Raw genomic sequence first — 26,141 nt, 5'->3', positions numbered from 1 at the left:
TCTCCCTATTTTTCTCTGGAAGCTAGTTTTTCACTCTTATGCTTATGAGTCCTCCACATGATAATTGGTTATTCGTATGCCATTCTTCCATCCTGGCCTAAGATTTTTGAGAAGGACCCTATTTTATTTTGCTGTGTTTCCATGTCCTAGCTCAGCTCCTGGCACATGGCAGATGCTCCCTAAATGTGTTTTGAAGGAATGACTCTTATGTTGCATCTCGGCATATGAAGCAGTCGATGTAAAGGTCAGGATCTTCCCGGAGTTCGCTATTAATTTCTAAACAGAGATTGTGTCTGGTCATTTTGTTTCCCAGAGCCCGTGTGGAGCAGGCATAGTGAGGACCGGCTCTCTGCAGCTCAGCAGCACATCTGCCAGCAGTTCATCTTTGAAAAGGACAAAGCGAAAAGCGCCTTCCCCACCCTCCAAAGTACCCCTGCATCAAAGTGATGACAACAGTCCCATCACTGGTAACGTGACTTTTCCCATTAACATTACGTGTGCATTAGGTCTTATTTTAGACAGACAGTAAAGTGATAGAGGTTATAAATCAGGTCTTCTTACTAAAAGATGATACTTACACTAAGGCTTTTTAATTAATTTTAATATTTAGATAGCCCCTGATTATTCTCACTTAACTACCTTTTGAAAATATGCAACATAAAAAAAAAATTGCATGGCTCCCTGACCCTCAGATTGAGCGTGTGGTCATCTGTGAATCTCTTCAGGACACTCTCGTTCCAGGATTGACTCCCTGTAGGAAGGGGGAGCTAAGTTGATTTTAGTTGCTTCAAAGCTGGGTGGTGAAATGGCTTCTAACAAAGTTAGGGCTATCTCTTCCCAAATTACATACACATGAATTAAGCTACTAAGGGATTGCTACATCTGTGACTTGTTTGTAAGGTGTGCTGCTTCTGTCTCCCAGTCCTGCAGGCAGGACGCGCAGTTCCTTCGGACGGTGTTTTGGAAACAAACTCCCCTGAGGGGCTGCCCAGCCCAGGTAGGACACCTTTACTCCAAGTCAGGTAGTTCCTGGAAAAAGACATTTCAAGGTCGTTGAGGAATGAATCTAGTTATAATGCTCTGTGAAGGAGACACAGATGCTTTGACTCTTCTTTCCCAAATTTTATATTCTGAAACGAAAAAATTTCCACCCTGGGTTGAGTATGAAACTGACAGGACTCAAAATTTTAGTTCTGTGATGGTACCATAAGAACTTTCCTTATGCAAAGTCAGGTTACCACTTATTAATGTCCTTCCCAAGAGGAATGACACATGTTAGTTAGGAATGTACCTTAGTGTGTTCAGAAGAAACTTACACCAGTGTGTAAGGTACCATTGTTTACACAACTGTCGTAGGTATGAATCTGATGTACATAGTGTCCTGGTTAAGTGGTAAAAATTTGTTATCTTGAAGTATTTCCTATTATATGGTCTCATTTTGGATTCTTTAAATAAATGAAATGCCAGTAAAAATTAACTTAATACTGTTTCCCTATGTTTTAATAGTAGCTATTATAAGAATAAATATGGTAAAATTTCTTAATTCTTAGACTTAATGTTAGCTATAAATGAATATGAAAGACTAATGTCTAACCAAAAATAGAATATTACTCTGTCAGTACTTTAGCATGGGTATAATTTTATAGGTATGAAAATTGCTCAATATAACCCTATCTGATTTTTATAATTAATGTTCATAAGCACAGGAGAAGCTCAGGAGCACCTAAATGCTCCTAAATCTTTAAATACTTAGGTGATTTTTAGGAATTTGAGATTTTGACCCATCTTATATAAGAATTCTCCTGTCCTCTGTGATTAAAAACATTATCCTTATATAACTAGTCGTGACTTTTCTTATTTCTTAAGTCTTACCCAGAATAATATCAATGATACCTCAGGCTTCTGGACCTCCAGCACCTTTGAAAATACTAATTCATGCTGTAGTCTCTTCATTTGCTGTATTTGCAGAATTTATTTGCGAAAGATAATGGTCTTTAATGTTTTGTCTGTCTGCCTTTTGGAATACATTTTGCATGTCTTGACTTTCTGGAAAAGTTCAAAACATGTTTAAATTTGCTGTTTAGAAATCCTTTGTCAATTGAATTAATGTTAAACCAAGTACTATAAGATCTTTCAACTTTGAAATGTACATGTTAGCATAATACATGTCCGTTAACTATAATCCTGGTATATTTCATGTTCAAAATCTTAAAAGAGCCCAACCATCTATATATATTTGCCAACCTCATTAAAAAACCTAAAGTAATATTTGTATTTATGTTCAAATGTTGAAGTTGTTCTCAAATAAAACTTCACAGTAAAAAAAAAAAGTAAAAAAAAAAATTCCTTTTGTTCCACAAAGGAATTTTATTTAAATAATATCAAACCATATAAGTGAAATGAGAAGATTCAAAAGTATTAGAAAAGAGGTGTGAATGCTATTCAGACTTTGCTTGGTATCTATTTCTCTTTTTCTTCCTTTTTTCTCCCCCTTGTTAGCTCTTCTCGTTTAACACATGGATAATTGTGAGCTAACAGATCTGATTTCTTTGAAATGCTTCTTGTTCTCTGCTTGCCTTAACTCTGTTGAATAGTGCCGTTTCCACAGATTTTACTTCTTTGGCAGACTCCTTCCTTGGCCCCGGGCTCCCCAGTCACGAACACTGCACCGTGCCCAGACTGCTGGATGAACCCTCTCTCTCCGAATGCCCTGGAACACCAGAGACGGCCGTAACATCTCTGACATGTAGGTGGCTGGGCCTTTCCTGCCTGGTGCTTGGTTTAATGCAGATTAAGATTATCACCAGGTCAGCATTTCATTACTTGGTTACCCCTTGTGTAAAAAGGTCTCAAAGAAATATTAGTTTCCTCCTTTCACTTGAAATTCTCTTACAGGTTTGGAGGTTATGATGTTTTCCCTAACCAGATGAATATGACAAGGCCTAAGATGAATAAAACAAGTGGTTCTGGAGGATTTCAGCTTTTCTTCTATTTGGCTTTCTGCTTTTTTGGGCAAAACTCTGAACTCTGTTATTTTCAGTGTTCAATTTTATGAATATTAAAGAATATATATATATGTATATATATATATAATATATAATTTTTTTCTTTCTTGGACCACTCTTTTGTTATCTAGTCCTGACTTACTTTCTGAAGTATTGCTTTTGATTGGGATTTTTATATTAAATTATTGGAATTATTTTGTTACCAGATGGCAAAAATTTATAGTTAGGTAATACTTGCATTTCATTATAAATAATTTTATTCAATTTTTTATTAACTCAAAATGAGTCCTTATTTAAAATCATTTAAAATTAATATCACATACTGCTTAAAGTAATGCAAAATTGTGCAGCCAGTTTGGAAAATAGTTTGATAATTTTTTTTTAAGGATTTTATTTATTTATTTGACAGAGACAGACAATGAGAGAGGGAACACAAGCAGGGGGAGTCAGGGAGAGAGAAGTAGGCGCCCTGTGGAACAGGGAGCCCACTGTGGGGCTCGATCCCAGGACCCTGGGATCATCACTTGAGCCGAAGGCAGATGCTTAACAACTGAGCCACCCAGGCACCACGACAAATTTTTAAAAATAAAATTTAAGCATTCATTTTTCTGTATAGCCCAGCAGTCCCACTCCTAGGGATTTTCCAAGAAAAATGAAAACCTCTGTGCACACAAATACTTGACATGTAAATTATTTTAGGATTTTTATTCATAATTGCCCCAAGTGGGAAACAACCCGATGTCCCTAAACTGAGGAACGGATGAACTATGGTCAGTCTGTACATTGGAAAGCTACCACCTACCCATCCAAAGGAATGAATACTACATGCGGTGACACGGCTGAATCTCAAAAGCCTTGTGTTAAATGGGGAAGCCAGTCATAAATGGCTAGATGTTGAATGATTTCATTCATATGACATTCTTGCAAGGGTGAAACTATAGGGAAAAGAGTAACTAGGGTCTAGACTTAGGGGGAAGGGATGATCACCAGAGGGCCTGGGGTTTTTGGAGATCGATGGACTTGTTCTCTATCTTGATTGTGATTGTAATAATTAAACTTTCAAAAGACGACTTTTGTGATTTTTTAAACATTTATACTTTCGAAGTTGTCAAATCTTAAAACTTTACAAAGATTTTGAACACTGTATTATTTGAAAGTGAGTATTCTTCCCTTAAAACTTATGAAGCTGAAATACGATCATTGTGCTGCATTATTTGTGGAATTTATTCATTGTTCACAGCCCTCACCCAGTTTTTTTTATTGTCCTAAAATGTGGCTATCATATAACATATACAAAACAAAGTTGATTTCTTATTTTTCGAAGCTTGGGGAAATTTATGTTAGTCAACTAACCAACTCTGAAAGTTTTTTGGATTATTAGAATTTTAATTTTTTTTTATTTTATTTTTTAAAAGACTTTATTTATTTGACAGAGAGAGATCACAAGTAGACAGACAGAGAGGGGGGAAGCAGGCTCCCTGCTGAGCAGAGAGCCCGATGTGGGGCTCGATCCCAGGACCCTGAGATCATGACCTGAGCTGGAGGCAGAGGCTTAACCCACTGAGCCACTCAGATGCCCTGGATTATTAGAATTTTTAAAAATAATCATAGTCTTTCCTAAGACTTTTAAGAATAGGAATACTCTTCAAGCTAATAATATATATATATATATATATATATATATATATATATATATATTTAAGCAAACCTATATGATGCTTATAACTACCAAGTTATAAAATTTCAGAAAAATAATTTGAAAAGATTATTGAAATACATAACTCATTCTTTAACTGAGACTGGTTTCTCAGTGAGGGGTCCCATACTTAAAGAAAAGTTGTTTGAAGTACTTTTTTTTTTTTTTTAGGATTTATTAGAGAAAGCATATGCATGCCTGTGCCCACCAGTGGGGAATGGTGGGGGAGGGGCAGAGGGTTGAAGGAGAGACTCTCAAGCAGACTCCCTGCTGAGTGTGCCCCCCAAGGCAGGGCTCATCCCAGGACCCGGAGATACGTGACCTGAGCTGAAATCAAGAGTCAGATGCTAAACTGAGCCACCCAGGACGCCTATATGAAATAGCTTTGATGGGCAAGAGAGAAATAGGGATAACAATAACTTGCTAAGCGTTTCCTCAGTTAAACTAATTTGTAAGGAGCTTAAGATATGCTAAGGGGCCATTTATAAAACACATTTGCATCTAAACCGGAACAGACGTTAATTTTCTCAAACACAGTTTTCAAATTATATAAATGTACTCTTACTGCACAAACATGATATGCTATTGTAGGCACATAATATTACACATTGGTATCATAATGATGCTTTCACATGTCATAATAAAATAAGACTTGCCAAAATATATTTTTAAAAAATTCATTTAAATTCAAATTCTTTAATATTTTTCCTGTTGAGTAATCTCCTTTTTTTTACTCACAATGAAACTGTCAATAAAAGTCTCCATATTTGTTTGTTAAATAGCATAAATAGCATACTTTTCTGCCTAGAGATAAAATTAAAGACATACATTACTTTAAATATTCTTCAAGTACATTGAAGTTTTTATTAAATTTTGTGGATGTGCTGATCACTATAATCTAATGCTACACCATCCCCCTCCCCCATTGTGGTAAAATTAAATTTTGTTCAGCTGCTATTGTGTAAATGGCAGTGTTAAATTATACTTAAATAAGCAAAGATTCAGAGACTCATTCTTTGGTTTAAATTACATTTCACAGCTAGTATGAATACCAATTAGGATGTCTCCTCTTTTAATCTGTTGGACATTTGTTGTTGGTACTAAAGGAACAATGACAAAACTCATTCTTATACAATGAAATAGTAACTGCAGCTTTTGAAGAGAATCACTCTTTCACACACACACACACACACACACACACTGATACGGGATAATTTTTTCAGCCATAGTTAAGTGGAGAAACAGAAGGTGAAAAACATCAGCTATAGTATGCTTCCATTTATATTAAATGGACCCATAAAAAAAAAGGAAGCATGAGTATGTGTATCTGCTTGTATGCTCATTATACTTTCTGATAATATGTAGGAAAAACCTGTTAAAGGAAGTTGCCTCTGAGAAACTGAGTGGGAATAATTTTCATTGTATAATACTTATTTGTATTTTCAAAAAGTATATTAAGTGTCTAAATGGCTTTTAATTCTGGTTTTGTATTAGAATCACCTTAGGAGCCTTAAAAATTCCTGGTGCCACCCTTCAGAGATTATGATTTAACAGGTGTGAAGAGGGTGAGAACACTGGTATTTTTAAAAGGGACTCAGATAGTTAGTTCTCCATTGTAGTTCTGATAACTTCTGAGTCAGATTTTATAAGTATACTTGTATAGATATAAAATTTTAAAATCTCATGTTCTTTTAATTAATATTTAGAGCTATTGTATGAATGTAAAATCATTTAAATTCAAAGATACATAGCTATCTCTCAGACTGAGACATGTAACTTGAAGATTATGAGTTTAAATAACTTTTTTCTCTACCATGAATAAAACCTAGCATGATAGCATATTATTTTTAGAATTGTATATGTCCGAGATAATTTGACTATATGTTAATGAGATTACTCATCATTAGAGGATTATTTTCTTATTAGTTTTGGATGAGCATTTAAGAGTCCAGCTAATTATTATTTTTAAAATTCCTTTCTTGCTGGGATTGCATAGGATGAATGAGGCAAATTAATATTTAGGATTATATCTTCATTTCTTTGTAGCTGGAATAAGCTCTGATCATAGCCTTGAAGAGATAGATGAAAAGGAAGAACTGAGTGAAGTGCCCAAAGATGAGACTGAAAATATTTCTCTGAAGTCACAAGCTATTCCTTTTGGATCTACTGATATAATAAATACACTGAAAAATGATCCTGACTCAGCCCTTGGCAATGTTACTGGAGAGTCCTCACAGAACTCCAAAGAAGAAAAACAAGAAGCTAGAAACACAGATAGACAGTAAGTAGTCTATTTGCTGGAAGTGTCGGTGATGGTTTGTTTGATGAGTACTAGTCTCTGAATTATAGATCTGATGTTATAAACACAAATATAGTAGTCTCTTTAGTTTAGACTCTGTTCACCATCATTACCAGAATGCTTATTAATAAAATATCCATATGCATTTTTTTTTTAAGATTTTTATTTATTTATTTGACAGAGAGAGATCACAAGTAGACAGAGAGGCAGGCAGAGAGAGAGAGAGAGAGGAGGAAGCAGGCTTCCTGCTGAGCAGAGAGCCCGATGCGGGACTCGATCCCAGGACCCTGAGATCATGACCTGAGCCGAAGGCAGCGGTTTAACCCACTGAGCCACCCAGGCGCCCTGCATGTTTTGTTTTTAACTAAAATCAAAATCAACAGTTCTGGTATCCCTGTGTGAGACAAACCATAGCATGTAGTTAATTTGTGTGACTCAAATATAAAAGTATCTGTTTGTTTGTATTGTATGGGTTTTGCCTATTTTCTGTTTGATCTAAATGAAACATTTAATTTTTAATTTTCACCAAATGCTTCTCAAGAATTTTCACTGATGTATAAAACAATTCTGCATATTAGATTATGATGTTAAGTTACTAATTTAATTTTTATAGTCAACTTTATAATGCGGAGAGAGCACTTTCCACTTGGCCCTAGGAATTGAAATCTACAGTACAGTATGCTTATATTGTGCTAGAAATGCCACATCATGAGTAAAAATGAAATTAAGTAAGCAAAGTAAACCATCTTCATCAAAGTTTTACTATAATTTTCATGGGAGTGTCACCAAATTAAACCCTTCTATCACTAAAAATAAGACAAAAAAACAGTTGAGGTCAGCCCACATCCTGATTTGCCAGAAGTTGGCTTTGTCAGATGAAAGACTTAAATATTTCATTCAGTTTCCTTTTTCTTTAAAAGACAAATAATAATAACAGAAAGACACTGTTTTTGGAAAAGTATCCATTTTACCAAGCTTCTTAGATCCTTCCTTATAATAGGACCACTCTTTGAAAGCTAATGGTTCATAGCAGCATTTCCTCTCAGTTGTATTTTTTCTTTGTTATTAAATTTCCAGTATTTGGCAGAAGAAAGATGATTATTTCAATCCATCTGTCTTTGGAAATTATTGCCTCTTTTCTCATCTGGCGCGTGCACATGTATATGTGTGTGTGTGTGTGTGTGTGTGTTTATATAGTATCAGTATGTAACATACAATATCCTGTTTTGCAGAGGGCCACACATAATGGTATATGACGCAAGCAGTGAAGAGAGGGTAGTTGACAGTGTAAGAAACTTGAAGTCATTGGGCCCATACCAGGAGAATGGTGAGTTCCATAAACACTAATAGCCAACATTTTCAGAGCACTTACTGTATGCCAAAGGGCCATTCTTAAAACTTTATATACATTAACTCATTTAATCTTGTATATTAACTCATTTACAGGTCTCACTATTTTCACTTCCACTTTATGGTTCATTGAACCACGTGATGCTATGTAATTCACAAAGGTCCCCGTAATTAGTAAGTAGTGGACCCTGGATTTGAACTCAGGCAATATTACTGTCACGAGTGCTATTAACTACTGTGTGTATTATTTTTGTTGTTAAATCTTAGACGTTGTTTAACCTAGATCTTGGATCTTAAAGATGTATACTCTGTGCATCCATTTGTGATCTATTTCCCTTTTTTTTCTTTTTACTGACTCCGAAGTCCAAAACTGTTTTACTTAGGTGAAACTTGTCTGCATGATTTTTAATCTAATTACGTAATGTTGACCTCTAATTATGTGATGTTATTCAGCAGTATCTTCCACACCCCAACCCCCAAGTCAAGATGTTTCTTTGCCTTGTTATGATATATTTCACTCCATTCTGTCTTTAGGACTATGCTCATTTTTTTTTTCTTTGCAAGACATATGATTTCACCCATTCATTCAACTATCCACCAAATCCTGTCACTTCACTAATTTTGTTACTTGCTTACTAGAAGCCATGTATTTCTCTAAAAGGTCTTGTCTGCTCAACCAGATTGGGCAGTCTTTTGGATCAGAGAAATTACATCCAATACTTTGAATTCCTCATAGCACCTAGTAGAATACTGACCTATTGTTAAAATATACAAGTCATCAACTTAAGATTTCTTTTTTTTGACTTAACAATGGTGTGAAAGTGATACACATTCCATAGAAACTGTACTTTGAATTCTGAATTTTGGCATTTTCCTGGGCTAGCAATGTGCTGTGTGATACTCTCGCACAATGCTAGGCATCAGCAGCTCTGGCTCCCAGTCAGCCTTCCAATGGTAAGAGCCCTCACACCTGCCACCATTCTGTTGTTCACTTTCAGTACAGTAGTTAATAAGTTACATGAGATACTCAACCCTTTACTATAGAAGAGGCTCTGTGAGAGAATGATTTTGTCCAACTGTAGGCTAATGTGTTTTGAACACATTTAAAGTAGTATAGTATTCTGTAATATTCTGTAGCTTAGATGTACTAAATGCATTTGACTTAACAATATTTTCAAGTTATGATGGACTAGGTGACAATGTAACCCTATCATTAGTTGAGGAAGATCTGTACTTAAGGTTGAAGTTCAGAAAAATGACACTACACAAATAGAAGATGCGAGGAATGAACAATGGTATTTTAAGAAGATATGAAGGAATTTGCTTATGAATTCTCATAGTCCAGTCTACTAATATGCAAAACTAGGTGAAGATTCTTAGAAAACATAGGCATATACATATTCATATTTGGATAAAATGTGGATTATTCCAGTGTCACAAGTGGATAGACTGATGTAGCTATATGTTGTTTTACCTATGTAGGATGTGTTGGTTATTTCAAATAGGTCTCTGGTTCATTTTCCCCATGGTCAGTACCATCCTGAGATAGAATACTGAGAAGTTCTAAAAGTATATAATTTCCCCGTCCTTTTCCTCTTGATTCAGTTCTTCACAACATACATTCTGATGGCCAATAGAAGTTTACTGAGAAATCATGCTGCTTCCTTCTTTTAAAAATGATGGATCATTTTAGCTAAGATTTTGGCATCAAGTTAGTGCTAGGGTCACAGGCATATTTCTAGAATGATATTTTTTTGGTTTACATTTGATTTGCAATGACCTCTGTTGACTCTAGGTGGGTTTTTTTTTCCCTGTTTTTTAAAATTAAAGTATTTAGGCAATTTTTAAAATAAATTATTTCTATTATCTTAAAAAGTTTTATAGTTTTCTTCCTTTTTTATCTACACTATATACTTGTTTCAATCATTCTTCTGACAGGTGATTCATTTTGTAGATGTTGTTGTCAGTTTTGAGTAGGGGAAGGAAAGGATAGTACAAAATTTACCTTTTCCTTCTACTGGCTATCATTGGAAAATGACCTAACCATTCGTTGACATTTGGTTGGTGTCATTATCAGGTATGTATGGGGATGGATTAGCTACTAAATTCAGCAGTGATTCCAGGTTTCCAGTCCTGTCATTGGGAATAACTGTGAGATTTTGATGAGAAATTCAGAATTGGTGAATAGTGAAAAATAGACATTTGGAGTTCCAAAAGCAATTAGTTAGGACTTGTAGGGAAATGAATTTAAAATATGTTGATTTACTTTGTTTTGGAAAATATTTCTGTTGTGTAACTGGGCTATACCTATATTCACTCAAAATGAGAAATAGGCAAGAAAGAAGGGAATACATTTACATTCATTCCCTAGTACCAGGGACCATTTCTTTTGTGCTTATAGAGGTGTTGACAATAGCACTTTTCATATAGATATTAAAAATACTTACAAACCAAGTAAAAAAACAAGATAGGCAGAAATGTGTCTTTTTCATGAATCTTAATCAAATGTGTCACAAAAGTTAATAATTATGAGTCATTGAGAGGTCACTTGTATAGAAAACAAATATTCTGCAAATCAGTTGCATTTTTTTAAGGAAGAATAAAAATGAAGTTCATTTGAAAATTAGATATTTAATTTAAGAACATTGCAACATAATAGAAAATTTAACAACCAGGACCAAAAAAAAACAAGCAATTAGGTAGGGTGTACAAAGATGAAGGTATGTTCATATACAAATTTACCTGGCAACATAATTTTTTTCTCTTGCATGCATGTTTCTTTTTGTTCTGGGGAATATCCTATCCTAATTAGCATGTTACATAAATGACATATAAAATATAATACATATTTTCACCTTTTTACATCTGAGGAAGCTGGGTTTGGCTCAAAGGGGTTAAGTAACATATAAGTCCAGCTGGGTTCTAGACTCAGGTTTCTATGATACCAAAGTCCAAGCTGTTTTTCCTGATGCTCTTACCTGCTTTTGTATCATTAGTGAGCTGAAAATTATCTGTAGAATTCAAACCAATGTATTTCAGTTTGGGGAAGGCAGGCATTGAAAACTTGAGGTTTTTCTCCTTTGTTCACATTTGACTTGACAATATTTTTTCTCTCAGTGGATCAAAATGAAAGAATTGTCACTACACCAAACACAGAAGATCATATGAAAAATGGAGTGAGGAGAACAATAATCAACGTAGGAGGCGTTGCCAAAAGTAACAATGTGGACACGGAAGTTGACAGACTCTCAGACTATCAAGCGCATAAAACTGATACTGCTGGCAGTTACAAGGAGGATCACCTGGCTGCTTCAATAGTACAGGACCCAAAACTGAATCAACCCAGTGAAGAAAAGACCAAAATGCAGGATGCAGCCATTCAGACCATCCCTTCCACTGACAACTCTGACGGGAACCACCGAGATCATGATTTGTCGGATTTCCAAGTTAATGAAAGTGTGCAAACTCCAAGTAACAATAAATCAACTCGGCCTTCCTCTTCAAGTCCCCAGGATGCTGTAGATGCCTCAGGAACATTCAGGAGTCAGGGCCCCCTAAATGTACATTCAGAAAATCAACTTCCCATCAAAGGTCCAGTTGGTTCACACGGTAATGATGATCTTTTGCTTCCTATAGATGGGATTGATAAGGATTCAGCTATTTCTCATGTGAAGAATTATCCACTTTATAGACAGGACTATGATCCCAAGCCAAAACCTTCAAATGAAATAACGAGAGACTACATACCCAAAATTGGAATGACTACTTATAAAATTGTGCCTCCCAAATCCCTGGAGATATTGAAAAATTGGGAATCAGAAACCACTGGGGATAAAGATGATCAGGAGATACATCCTTTAGGAAGAAAGCACATTCATGAGAGTTTGAAAGAAACTGCAATCCAAACAGAAGATTTTGTTATTTCTGAAAGCCCAAAGGTGCCACAGGCAGACGTTCAGCTGAAGCCTCCCCCAAGAACAGGGCATCTAGTGCACAGCGTGGAGAGCTCACCCCACCTCGCCATGGGAAATCCTCTGAAGCCTCCTCCCAGAACGACGAAAGACACTGGTACAGCTCCTTTTGTGCCGAATTTGGAAGATATAAACAATATTTTGGAGTCAAAACTTAAATCTCGGGTTTCAAATCCCCAGACCAAACCAAGTTCTTTTTTCCTGCAGATGCAAAAAAGAGTTTCAGGTCAGTATGTGACATCTGCAGCTGCCAGGAGTGTCCACGTGGCCCCTAACCCCACTCCAAAAGAACTACTAAAGAAAGAGGGGGAAAGGGATGCGATACCACCTCCGGAGGAGCAAACTCTTTCTCCCTTAAGTAAGACAGCTCCAGCCCTTCCACAGCCCCGTATGAAAAACCCTCAGGATGGCAGCAGCAGCCAGAAGCCCACTGAAACCTCTCCTCCTCCCGGAGCTCCAAAACCTGCTCCTCTTCTGGACAGTCAATTAGCAGCACTAAATCTGAAGACTTTGAAAACTTTTGGGGCCCCGAGACCTTACGTGAGCTCTGCTCCGTCTCCCTTTGCCCTTGCTGTGGTGAAACGGTCCCAGTCTCTCAGCAAAGTGCGCCCAGAGCCGAGCGGCGAGGGTGCGGCCGCCCACCCTCCACCTGACGCAGAAGAAGGGAAGTCTCCTTCTGAACGTCAGGTTGTGGGCATCCCACAGCTGTGTGTGAGTGAGGAGGTAAGGTGACCGTTTTAAAAATAAGGGATTCCAATACAGCCTGGTTTAAATGAGGGTCGACAAGCGTGTTGTGTTTGTCTGTTACTTAATTTTGAATTCCTGTTAATCTAATAGCAAGCTACCATCAGGAAAAAAAAAGAGTAGTAAACACATAAAATCTGATTATTTACTCTTGGAGTTACTATCAATTTAACATGATTGGGTAGTACTATAAAGGTTATCATTCTATAATTGTATCATTAGCAAATACTGTAATTTAAAGTTTCTTCGCTCCTACATTTGCATAGCTTACTGCTTTATAGTTCTGACTCTATTTTCCTGTTTTGCTTTTCTCAGTTTGTTTACAACTTTTCTGGATTTTCTGGTTTCTTTTCTTCTCCAATTCTACATAGTGGCAAAATAGATAGTTTTAATTATATAGAAACATAAGCAGTATTTATAGACTAGATAAAATAACCAAACATTTCCCAGCTAGACATTTTCAATCACACACACTCAACCTCAGTTACCAAACACTGATACATTGAAATAACTTAAGCTAAAACCAGAGTTTAAATATGTAATTTTCTTAATTTCCCATTTTTGTTAATTCAGTGTCAACTTTACCAGTTACTGGTATATTGACTAAAATATCATTTAACCACTGTCTAACCTTAATAACTGACATAAAAAGGGACATTTGTTGACTTCATGTTTGGTCAACTGAGTGTTATAATTTGGTAGATTCAAATAATATAGTCAGAGGAAAGGATGACATTTACAGTATGAATTACAATAATCCCCTTGCAAGTTAAAAAATATTTTGTGTACCTTTACTCTGATAGTGTTTAAAGAATACATTCAGATTTGTGTGACAGTTCCAGAAGTATTTTACAGTACTATTCAAACATTCCTAGAGTAATAGAACATTAACCACACTGCCAAGTAAAGATTTTTTCCATAGTCTCAAAGCAATATTCATCTCGAAGGATGTTTCTTTGTATATTTCACATTTATGTTTCTTCACTTTGATATAATGTCAGGAAGAGATATATGATATAGAGATTAATTCTTTACTTGGGAACAAAGCCTGTGTTTCTTCTTAGGATGGAATGCCATTACTAAACAACAGAAGTTTGATTTAGATAATACAGTTTTTGAGTCATGCCTGAACTCCGTTTAGTTCATCTTTCGTAAAGATGTTTGGCAGTTTAAAAAAGACATTTTTTAAGATTATTTGATAATAGTTCCAAGTTAAATCAGTTACTAAATATTCCTTCCTAAGAAGCTTAATTAAATTTCTGATTCTTAAATTTGGAGATTCCTAATACTTATTTTTAGTTCATGGGAAAAATAAAACATGGTCATCATTTAGCCCCTGTGACTTCCAGAAACACAAAATAAGCTGTTACATGTAGCACAGTCATTAATATTCTTTTATTAGAAGATATGTTAGATTCAGCCAATATAAAATTGTCAATTTGTCCATTTTGTTCTGTCAAAAGTGATAATTTCATAACGTATTATGTTGTAACTATAAAAGTGTGTTGTTTTTTTTTTTTTTTAGTCTGTGGAATTTTTATTATTCTTAATTTAGCTCTTCTAGCCAATTCTCACTGGCAAAATCAGCATCATTTGACTTAAGGATAGTAAAATTACCACTGTATTCTTACAGCAAAGAGATGTACCACTTTTCTTCCTTAGCCTCATGAGTTCAAGACAAGAGAAAGTAATACCCTCATCTTCTAGCTGAGCTCTGGCAGCAGAGATAATTCAGTGGGCAAGGAAACTAAGCTATGTCTGAAACACCAGTGTGGCAAATAGTGATTTTTAAAGAATATTGATGATGACATTTTTTTAAAAAATGACTCATTCTTCACTTGGTATTCATATAAATATTTTGCATTTATTTTTATAGGGAAATAACTCTGCACACAATGAACAGAATTCCCAAATACCATCTCCAACTGACTGCCCATCGTTCATTCTTAAGAGACAAAGTTCTTTAACATTCCAAAGCTCTGACCCAGAACAGATCCGACAGAGTTTGCTGACTGCGATCCGTTCTGGAGAGGCTGCTGCCAAATTGAAAAGGGTAAGTTTTCTTTATCAAATGGGTGGCAGTGGGTCTGTTTTCAACATTGTCAAACTAATACTTAGGGTAAGTTGTTTTCTGGCTTTTGAATCTGAAGAGGGCGGGTGCCAGAAGTTACTCTTTGATGTCAAGGGTCATTTTTGAAGTACAAGCTGAAAGAGTCCAGAGTCTTACACATACTTAAAAATATGTCCGGTCTATTTTCCACACCACGGGCCAGGTGCAGGACATGGGTTTTGCTCATTATTATATGACTTTACATAGAAAGTACCCTGGACTCTTACTTTACAAATTATATCAGCACAGTAAGAAAAAAATTCTTTCAGAAAGAAAATCCCTCCTTAATCTAGAAAAGCTGCACCAGCAATATAAGAACCTGCAAGGTTTCAGTCCTAGCTCCCACGGTGATCAAAGTTCACTGCCCTATGCAGGGGATTGGGTGGGGGTGGGTGTTGTTTTATAGGTTAGACAAAAAGTGTAGGGAAGGGCGCCTGGGTGGCTCAGTGGGTTAAGCCGCTGCTTTCGGCTCAGGTCATGATCTCAGGGTCCTGGGATCGAGTCCCGCATCGGGCTCTCTGCTCAGCCAAGAGCCTGCTTCCCTCTCTCTCTCTCTCTCTCTCTCCCCCTCTCTGTCTGCCTCTCTGCCTACTTGTGATCTCTGTCAAATAAATAAATAAAATATTAAAAAAAAAAAAGTGTAGGAAAAACCTAAGGAATTTAGATGACATCGAATATAGAAACTCTGATCTAATAGTGGCCTGCCCGAGTGGCTCGCTCCTCTTTACTGAGGTGCAAGAGAACTTCAGGTCTCCTGGTTTACCTCTCTTTGGAGCAAATGCCAAAGAAACATTACAGCAAATTATTTGTAGGTGAGTTTCCTCCCTCTGTCACTTTCACCCACTCAGAAAGGATGCACGTGGTGAAGCCTGGAGCCTCGCATCATAACAGACTTCCCAGAGACTGTCGTCTCCCTAAATGTCTTTCTTGTTCTCCCCTTAGTTGTCTTGGTTGCAAGTTCCTCAACACCCAAGACAAGAAAAGTACTCATTATTCCCCTGACTCCCTAGGCATTTCGTTTTGTGAATTCCTTCTCTAATCATTTTAGAAGCTATTTAGAGAAGAGTAAGAGATTTGTTCAGCAAAACACTGAGCTCAACAGAGATGAAATCTGCGAAGGGACAGGAATGCTGCAGAGAGAGAAAGAAAGGGGAGGGCATCTCGGGCACATCTCCACGGCCGGCCCTGCTTACGCTAGCCACTTTTCTCCCTGTGTTTCAGCGGAGCCATGAGTGACTGCTGTTTTCACGTAGAGCTTGGCACTCCCAATTGGGCAAGCAGGAAGATGGGGCAAAATACTGCCTGCTGTCAGGAGTGGAGGAAAACGTGAAGGGGTGATTCAGGGGACTAGGTTTGAATTTTATCAGGTATTTGTAGAGTCTGAATTTAGATGCCAGGTGGCAAAAAAACAAAAAAAGTGGTTTTGAATATTAAAACTAGTATTTCACAGGTCATCACAGTTATATTTTTATGGGGAAATAGGCCCCTGCAAATAAATTGTACATTCTCACTTAGGGAAATATTTCTCTTTCTAATCTTTTAAATTAAGGTTGAGTTTCAAATCCATCACTTCTGATTTAAAGCTTTCTCAGTTCAGTACACTTGATAAGCATTTTTTTTTTCGTAAAGATTTTATTTATTTATCTGACAGACAGAGAGATCACAAGCAGGCAGAGAGGCAGGCGGTGGGGGGGGGGGGGACGCAGGCTCCCTGCCGAGCAGAGAGCCCGATGCTGGGCTCCATCCCAGGACCCTGAGATCATGACCCGAGCTGAAGGCAGAGGCTTAACCCACTGAGCCACCCAGGCATCCCTTGATAACCATTTTTTAAGCACAAAAGTATGAAACAGTGAATTTTGGAACACTGAAAAAAAGAATTCAATTAAAAAAAAAATTACCCAAACTAAAAAGAAACAAAAACAAAACAAAATTTAAAAAACCCACTGTAGTAGATACTGGGGAGAGGAAGATGAATAAAATGAAGCCTCTGCCTTCTGGGTGTTGACAGCCTGAGACTGAATAGCAGTGGTATATCGGGTCCAGGGGAGAACCAAGGAACTACACAGAAAATCGTTGCAGTACCTTTGTACTAAAGTCACTGGATACAGTAACCCGTTTCAATGGCTACGTCGCAGAAAACAGTGCTTGAAGCTGGGAATGTCTTTTCGGCTAACAGAATTGTACAGGCAAGCAGCTGTGTGCTTGGTGTTCTGGGCTCTGAATTGGCAGTCTCTTCACTTATAAAACTCTCATTGCTTCCAGAATGAGCTGGATGTGAATCAGCATAGAAAGCAGGCCCTAAATGATGATCCTATAATTGTACCCTGTTTATAACTCACTACTTTAGGTTCTATCGAGGCTAAATTTTATCTCTTTCAGTAGGATATTATCGATAGCTCGGAGTCTTAGAGTGCCAGTTCCTAAATTCTGTTTAATGAAAATTCTTTACTTAATCCATTTTATCCCACTGAAAATGGACACAAGGTCAAGTAAAGTGAATGATATCCACACTCCATGATCAGTATTTCTGCTTCTAATTATATACCCGAACAGGGTGTGTGTTGTGTGCCGGGACTCACATATAAGAATATTCATGAAATATTGTTTGTAACAGCTCCAAATAAATATAACCTTAATATCCAAAAAGAGGATAAATAGTATATTCAAAGAATGGACTATCAAACAGCAATTAATTGGGCAAAATGCAGCTAAACACAACAGTGTAAAGACCTATAAAAATATATATGTGTAAAGTTCAACAGCATGCGTAGGTGGCAATTATTTTTAAAAGTGAGGAAGTAATTATAGAAATCATGATAGGGTTACTTCCACACGGAAAGAAAAGGGGTTACTGGTGGCTCGTGGGAGCAAGACAGGCACACAATTTAAGAGGGAACCAAAAATATAAGTAATCAAGATAAATATTAATGCAGTATTTTTAAAATGTCTACATGATAGACATTTAGTGATAGAGAAAATGTCAACATTTTAAAGACAAGCTCAGTAGGGAGCTGGAGCTATTCTTTTCTTGGCCTAGGTGCTGGATTATATATATGTTTGTGTTTGTTTTCATTGGGTTGTTTGTTTACGTTCAGGGCACTTTTCTGTATGCGTATTATATTTCAAAAAACATTATACTGCAAAAGGAAATAGAAATGGGCACAGGAAGGCTCTAATTCCTTGTGATCTTTGCTTAAGTCCCTTATTTCTGTCCTGTGCTGAACATTTCTCCTGGTTTGTTTTAAATTCTAACATTTCTTTTATAGAACAACAGTGAGAGTGCCAAAGAAAATCTTCAGTGATTTTGACAGGAGGTTTACATTGTTCATCAGAAAGTTGGCTCCAGGTTTGCCTATATTTTGGCTCCCAAATGTTCAGTTTAACTCCAGGTACCAACCTGCCTTATGGCTCTGGTTCATACCCAAGTAATTAACCTTCATTATAATAATTGGTTCATATTAGAACAATTATCTAGTTGACTGCTTTACTGTAAATGTAGTCATGAACATGCCACGTTTTTCCATATTTCTTCAGATTTTCTCCACACCTTACCCCTATTTGACCCCAGTGTAGTCACAGAGATCTGTATTGTCTTCTTACAAAGTTTCGGTAAATCCGGTTCAGAATTTGACAATATGCGTTTGGTGTTAAGATTTATATGTGAATCAGCAAATTGTTTTCAGAGAATAAGAGATTAAGGAACCTATTATCTCTGACTTGTGTTGATAAAAGAGCTTCTCTGGCTGCTCTCGGTTCTTGATGATGCTTCAGTTACTAAAGGTCATTACAAGTAGAATATAGGTTTGTAAAAATAAAGTCTGAAAATACACTGACAAATGGTATTTAGTGGTTGATATTAACCATTCCTTCAGAATACAAAATTTATCTTTGGCTACATGGAAATCTGGAAGGAAGAAAAAAACTGGATAAGACACCCAGAATCTTGCTGGCTTGTTTTATTTGTTTAATTAGTCTGCTTTTTATTCTTATTTCCTTGATTGGAATTTGAACAGTCTAAAGGCTTCAGGTTGGCACTTCTTTCTCTATATTTTTAAATTAAAAATAAATGATAGTTTCATAGTTAATGCTTCTCATAAGAATAAGAAAGCTACGTGAATATTCCTGAAAAGTCTTTAAAGGGTAGACAGTCAACTAGCAGATGCTCTTATCAGTAAATTTGTTAATGTTCTTTAAAAAATATCTTTATTGTATCATGTTCATTATTCAAAAAACTCAAGCAGTACCTTTTTACTTTATAATGTTTATAAAAAGTTACTGTATTCCATTCAAGAAATATCCATTGATCCTACACTGTGCTAGGCACTAAAATAAACACACGTATAATGGGGCATTAAAATAGACAAGGTTTCTGATCTCACAAAACTTATGAACTAGTCTATAATGTCTTCTCATGCTTGAAAGTTTAGTATACAAAATTCTAAATATCAAACAAAATACCATCCCCCCAAAGTAACTGCTCATGATAGATTATTGTGAAACCTTCCAGAACACTTTTGTAGTATGTAAATGCATTTACATACCTACAAAAATAGAATCCTGTAAAACATTCATGAATATCTCTTTGAAGTTTTCCATCTTATTATACACACACACACACACACACACACACACAATTCTTTTAAGACTACATAGTATTTGACTCTATGAATGAACCATGGTTTAGTTGTTCCTTACATTTAACTGGATTCTGGTTTTTCCAGTCTATAAATGGTGCTACAAAAACATCTCTTAACTTGTATTAGAGTCATCAGTGTGTTTTTTAAACGTTTAAAACAAAATTTCTTTTACTTTACAAAGAGTTATGAGAACTGCAATTTTGGCAGTTATTACAAAAATAATTCCTACACACTGAAACTTTTCAGACCAAAGTTACATAATGAAAAGTCATTACCTGTTTGCTGTTCATTGAAAGGAATCCCACAGGAATACTAAACAAAATGCAGATGAGCTTTCCTTCTTCTGGTGGCAACTTTTCTTTTGTGTTTTGTTTTGTTTTTTGTTTGTTTTTTTTCAGGTGGATAGTGTCAACACTCTACTACGTTCTGGATTCATAGACAGTCAAGAAAGTTGATTAGTTTAGATGATCAATTTTTGTTTAATAAAAGGCAGAAAAGCACAAGGAAATCAAATCCAAACTAAATTTGCCCATTTTATTTTCCTTTTCACTAACATACTCTGTTGCTAAGCAGAATCTATGGCCTCTTGTACTTCAGTTTTCTTCTTGGGAGAAGATGATAATGTTCGTTTAAGAATCTACACTAGCCAAATTGTAATATAAAGATTAACAATTTTTCTTAAAATATTGTCTTATTTTATGTATAATATTTCAAAATATTATACCTATTAACTGTCCAGAATGCATATGTCTTTTTAAAAATGTTCTAAATAATTTGGAATTTCAAGCTACTTAGGAGTTTATTGGGAGAAAAAAACTACTTTTCATTCATTCTGCAATTATTTTGGCATAATAGTCCTAGATTTGACTCTTTTAGCCCTTTATATGAAAGCATTTTTTTTCATTTTTATTTTATTTCTTTTCAAGTGTTCCAAAATTCATTGTTTATGCACCACACCCAGTGCTCCATGCAGTAGTGCCCTCCATAATACCCATCACCAGGCTCACCCAAACCCCCACCCTCCTCCCCTTGAAAACCCTTAGTTTGTTTTTCAGAGTCCACAGTCTCTCATGGTTTGTCTCCCCCTCTGATTTTTTGAGAGTGAGAGAACACGAACAGGGGAAGGTAGAGGGAGAAGTGGACTCTCCCGCTGAGCAGGGAGCCCAATGCAGAGCTCTATCATCCCAGGACCCTGGGATCATGACCTAAGCTGCAGGCAAACACTTACCCAACTTAGCCACCCAGGCATCCCTATATGAAAACATATTAAAAACAAAAGCTGTATTTTCTTATAAATAAGGGGTACCTGGGAGGGGAACTTCATGTTACTATAGATCACCAATACAATTTTAGAATTTGTAAAATTCTTTGCTTTGTGGAATTCACTTTATTTTTCTACATTCTCCAAAGCACTTTTGGGGAGCCAGAATTGATTTAGCAAAAAATGCTTTTCAACAGCTTGGCCTGCAGTCTGTTTGTGCTCTTGTCCTTTGAGTTGATTTGGTAATTTTGTAAAGACTAAGATGTATTAATGGATTATTTAACTTGTTTGTTGTGGAAATAACAACTCTCTCATTTTTAATTTTATGGTAGAGTGAACATTTCTTCTTGATTATTTGTGATTTATTGAATACTAAATGCTAAATATTCTCATTTACAATTAAGCAGAAGTTAAAGTGTGGTAATTACTGAATATTAGATAGCTTTTCCATTTTAAATGGATGGCTGCAAAATGTGTTTCTTTCTCTTAGGTCACTGTTCCATCAAATACAATATCTGTGAATGGAAGGTCAAGACTCAGCCATTCCATGTCACCTGATGACCAAGATGGTCATTAAATGTTGCCTGTGATAATGCACTTCATCACCTCTATTTCAAGAACACCTTCATCCTAATGGAGAATGTTGGCAAATGTATATTCAGATGTACACTAATATATTGTCTATTAAAGTGTAAGAATTTGTGCTGTGGCTTTTAATGCCACAAGAAGAATTACAGAATTTATAAGTTATGATATTTTTGGCCCTTTTTTTTTATGGCCTTAAAAGTTGAATATGCTGCTTTAGAACTTTAAGACAAGGTGTTAATGACTTTCATTTTCTTTCACATGAGAAATGGTCACCTTTTGTTGATTTCATTTACACATTCTCTACCGTGGTGACTTAGACAAAAGGATAAATTGAGATTCATAGACTTATATTTGTGTGACACATAAAGAGGTAGGCAAACATAGATCTGACCTTTGCTGCCTCAATGTTACAGTTTAATTGGAAATGTTTTTAAGTTATATTAAAGTCTGTTTTGGCTGAAAGTATACTATAGAGAACTAATACCAAATAAGTATATTTGGTTCAACAGTTAATTAAAATGATGAATCATTTAGTGAGCAAGTCTTATGTGTTCTTCGTGTAATTACAAAATCAATGTCAAATTTATGGGAAGCTCATAGTATTTTGATATTAATATGGAACATTTGCTTTTTTAATCTTTAGGACTTAAGTTGCACAAGGAATATTTTAAATATTTTTTATATAATCATGACATTGTTGTCACACAGATATTATACATTTATGTGCCAGAAGCCTTAGAAATCACCTTATGACAATGTTGATCTATTGTGACAATTATTTCACTTTTGATATGCAGCAAAGAATAGGTGGGGATTAGTCCATGTCCATATTGGAAAACTTCAAAGGCTACTTGGTGGTTCCATAAGTCCTGGTTTTAATTAAAGTAAAATGATAAAGTCTTTATGTAGTTCAGATGCTAATATTCTAAATAATAATATATATTTACATTAAAGCTAAAACTGTTAAGCAAAACAATGCCTAATCTGTTGGCTTATAACTGTACTGGGATCTAGGGCTCATTCATGTTCTAGTCCTACTTTAAGAATCTAATCACTCTTTTATTCTAAAAGCTTGGTCATACAAATTGATATTACGTTGGTTTTCACTAAAGCTCTTGGGATATCTGCCTTTTCAGAAAATGTGTTGACTTCTACCCTCCTCCACGCTCCCCCCCTTTTAATAAAAGCAAGTTATATATTTGGTTTGTGTGTGTCCATCAGCATCTTTAGGAATTTCACCTGATGACCTATCTCTATCAGCAAGTAAACAAAAAAGTCACAGTAAGGCCTACCATCCATCAGGGCTCTCTAGGGGACAGGTAGGCCCATTCAGACTCCAGAGTGCATGATATAACCATTTAAAATGCTTAGTATAGTTCCTGATACATGTCAGGGGCACATTAAATGCTAAATGTTGTCATTTCTTTAAATCAGACTTGAAGAGGGGCGCCTGGGTGGCTCAGTGGGTTAAAGCCTCTGCCTTCAGCTCAGGTCATGATCCCAGGGTCCTGGGATCGAGCCCCGCATCGGGCTCCCTGCTCGGCGGGGAGCCTGCTTCCTCCTCTCTCTCTCTGCCTGCCTCTCTGCCTACTTGTGATCTCTGTCTGTCAAATAAATAAATAAAATCTTAAAAAAAAAAAAAATCAGACTTGAAGAGATCCTTATATATGGAAACTTAAGTTCTGTTATTGTAAATTGTAGCAAAAGGAGTGACTTTTTGTAGAATTATGATTGATTATCCACTTGGGAAAAAAATAAATCTGGGGGCGCCTGGGTGGCTCAGTGGGTTAAGCCTCTGCCTTCAGCACAGGTCGTGATCTCAGGGTCCTGGGGTCGAGCCCCACGTCGGGCTCTCTGCTGAACGGGGAGTCTGCTTCCCTCTCTCTCTCTGCCTGCCTCTCTGCCTACTTGTGATCTCTCTTTCTCTCTGTCGGATAAATAAATAAAATCTTTAAAAAAAATAATAAATCTGGATCTCTACTTCAAACCATAAACAAATATATTTGAGTTGGATTAAAAGCATTTTTCATTTTTTGGGAAAGATTTATTTATTTGAGCGAGAGAGTGGGGGGGCGGGGTGCAGTCAAGCTGACTCTGTACTGAGACAGAGCCTAACGGAGGGCTCAGTCTGAGCAGCCTGAGATCATGACCTGAGCTGAAACCAAGAGTTGGACACTTAATCAGCTGTGCCACTCAAATGCCCCTAAAGACACTTTTTTAAAAGTAACATTTAAAACTTAGATGAATAGAATATATTCAAATATATTCAACAGTTTTCAGACCTCAACATGGAAAAAAATAGGACACAAAGGGACATTCATAAAAGTATAAATTTATATTAAAATTTGAGACTTATATGTATATTAAGTACTATAGAAGTGAAAAAAGCCATAAGAATGTTTTTAATCTATAAAAAAATAAAAATTCCTGGAAGTCATGAAGGACTACCTAATAGAAATATGCACACTGAGTGTAAACCTGGCGATTCACAGACCTGTACCCCTGGGGATAAAAATATATTATATGTTTATAAAAAAAAATAAAATTAAAAAAAAAATTAAAAAAAAAAAAAAAAGAAATATGCACACTGAAAAAACAAAAAAGATTTCTTACAAGAGTAAATCTGAAAGGCCAATAAATAATGAGAGAATACTGTTCACTAATCAAGGAAATACTGGTTAAGACACAAGGAAGTACTACATCACACCCATCAAATTAGCAACAATTTAAGTTTCAAAATAGCAAGTGTTGTCAAGGACAACAAAGCAGTGGAACTCTTTCACTGTTGATGGGAAAACATATTGGCACAATGATCAAATTTTTGATATCTAATAAAGATGTATTACCATGTTTCCTTAAACAAGTACTTCTGCAGGTGCATAAGGAGATATTAACAATGGGGTCCTGGTGGCTCAGTGGGTAGGGCAGGCAAATCCCTCTTCAACTTGTGAGTTTAAGCCCTGCACTGGGTGTAGAGATTAAAACATCAAAAAAAAAAAAAAAAAAAAAAAAGGGTCATGACAGCGTTGTGTACAACAGCACAAGGAAGTCCTAACCAGCACTCAACATTAGTACCTTCATATGATAGACTTCTGTACAACAGTCAAAATGATTAAACCAAGCTTACGCATGTCAACACAGATGCAGCACAAAAATGAGCAAAAACAAGTTATGCAACAGTCCATGATTTATGACACCAGTTATATAAAATATGCAAAACAACACCGGATATTATGGCTGTATACATAGAAAAAAAAAATACACAGGTTTGCTAGTGGGTACCAAGAAATGAAGACTGGATTGGGGAAGATGGACAGGTGTCATCCATTGTGTTTGCAGTATTTTATAAACTACAGTTTTAAAACAGATATACCCGACCCTTAATCACAGGGATTCGGCGGGCCAATCCCCTGTGAAAGGTCCACGTAATAACTTTTGACTCCCTCAAATCTGAATACCTACTGTTGACTGGAAGCCTTGCTGAAAATGCACACAGTTGATGAACACATATTCTATATGTTATATTATTATATACTGTGATTTTACAATAAAACCAAAGAAAAGAAAACATTAAGAAAATCATAAGGAGGGGGCGCCCGGGTGGCTCAGTGGGTTAAAGCCTTTGCCTTCGGCTCAGGTCATGATCCCAGGGTCCTGGGATCAAGCCTCGCATTGGGCTCTCTGCTTGGCAGGGAGCCTGCTTCCTTCTCCCTCTCTCTCTGCCTGCCTCTCTGCCTCCTTGTGATCTCTATCTGTCAAATAAAATAAATAAAATCTTTAAAAAAAAAAAAAAAACCATAAGGAGGAGAGTACATTTACACTACTATACTGACAAAAATCCGCATACAAGTGGACCCAAGCAGTTCAAACCCATTTGTTCAAGGGTCAAGTGTACTTGTATTACTCCAGATTTTAACATACTTGAAGTAGTTTATAATTAAAATATTTTTCGAAGATTGTATAGTACTTAAGGGTATGATATGTACATGAGCCATTAATAAATATATATTCTGAAAAGATTGCCTTATCCCCACTGTTTCTGGAGAAAAACATCCACTATCCTCTCTACTCTATTGGGAAAGAAATTTAAGACAAGTAGTTTTCACCAGCCATATCCTTAAGTAATAGCAGAATTAAGATACAGAAATGATTTAGAACCAATTTTCCATTTTCATATTTAATATTTTGCATATAGACATTTTTCTTTTCCTTTCCCCCATCAGGTTATTTCTTTATAATACACATTCTTTAAGTTATCCAGATTCTATATAAATTATGGGGTACGAAATGAAATACTCCTTTTTGTCTCCAGCATCCCACTCCCCTCTCCAGAGATAACCACTATGAGTGTTTTTGTTATTTTTTTAAGATTTTATTTATTTATTAGAGAGTGCATGTGTGAGCATGCAGGTGGGGGAGAAGCAGAGGGGAAAAAGGAGACAGAGAGAGAACTTGCAGCAGACTCCACACTGAGAGCAGA

At 36.1% G+C, this 26,141-nt stretch overlaps 1 protein-coding gene across 1 annotated transcript in view; it reads left to right on the top strand.

Annotated features, from left to right (window-relative positions):
• LOC111142774 (cordon-bleu WH2 repeat protein like 1) overlaps positions 1–21,683 on the top strand; it is a 63,257-nt gene extending 41,574 nt beyond the window's left edge. Inside the window, exons 6-13 of the mRNA XM_022496072.1 lie at positions 314–467; positions 923–997; positions 2,609–2,746; positions 6,748–6,982; positions 8,233–8,327; positions 11,468–13,044; positions 14,942–15,118; positions 21,564–21,683. Of these exons, the coding sequence (XP_022351780.1) occupies positions 314–467; positions 923–997; positions 2,609–2,746; positions 6,748–6,982; positions 8,233–8,327; positions 11,468–13,044; positions 14,942–15,118; positions 21,564–21,650 (2,538 nt within the window). The 3' untranslated portion in view covers positions 21,651–21,683. The remainder of the gene's footprint in view (positions 1–313; positions 468–922; positions 998–2,608; positions 2,747–6,747; positions 6,983–8,232; positions 8,328–11,467; positions 13,045–14,941; positions 15,119–21,563) is intronic.
• The last annotated feature ends 4,458 nt before the right edge of the window (positions 21,684–26,141 follow it).

Source organism: Enhydra lutris, unplaced genomic scaffold, assembly GCF_002288905.1.
Source record: "Enhydra lutris kenyoni isolate GAN:26980312 unplaced genomic scaffold, ASM228890v2 scaffoldscaffold1, whole genome shotgun sequence".
NCBI lineage: Eukaryota > Metazoa > Chordata > Mammalia > Carnivora > Mustelidae > Enhydra > Enhydra lutris.
Note: the sequence above shows the minus strand (reverse complement) of the source record. Positions and strands in the feature narration are given on the sequence as shown.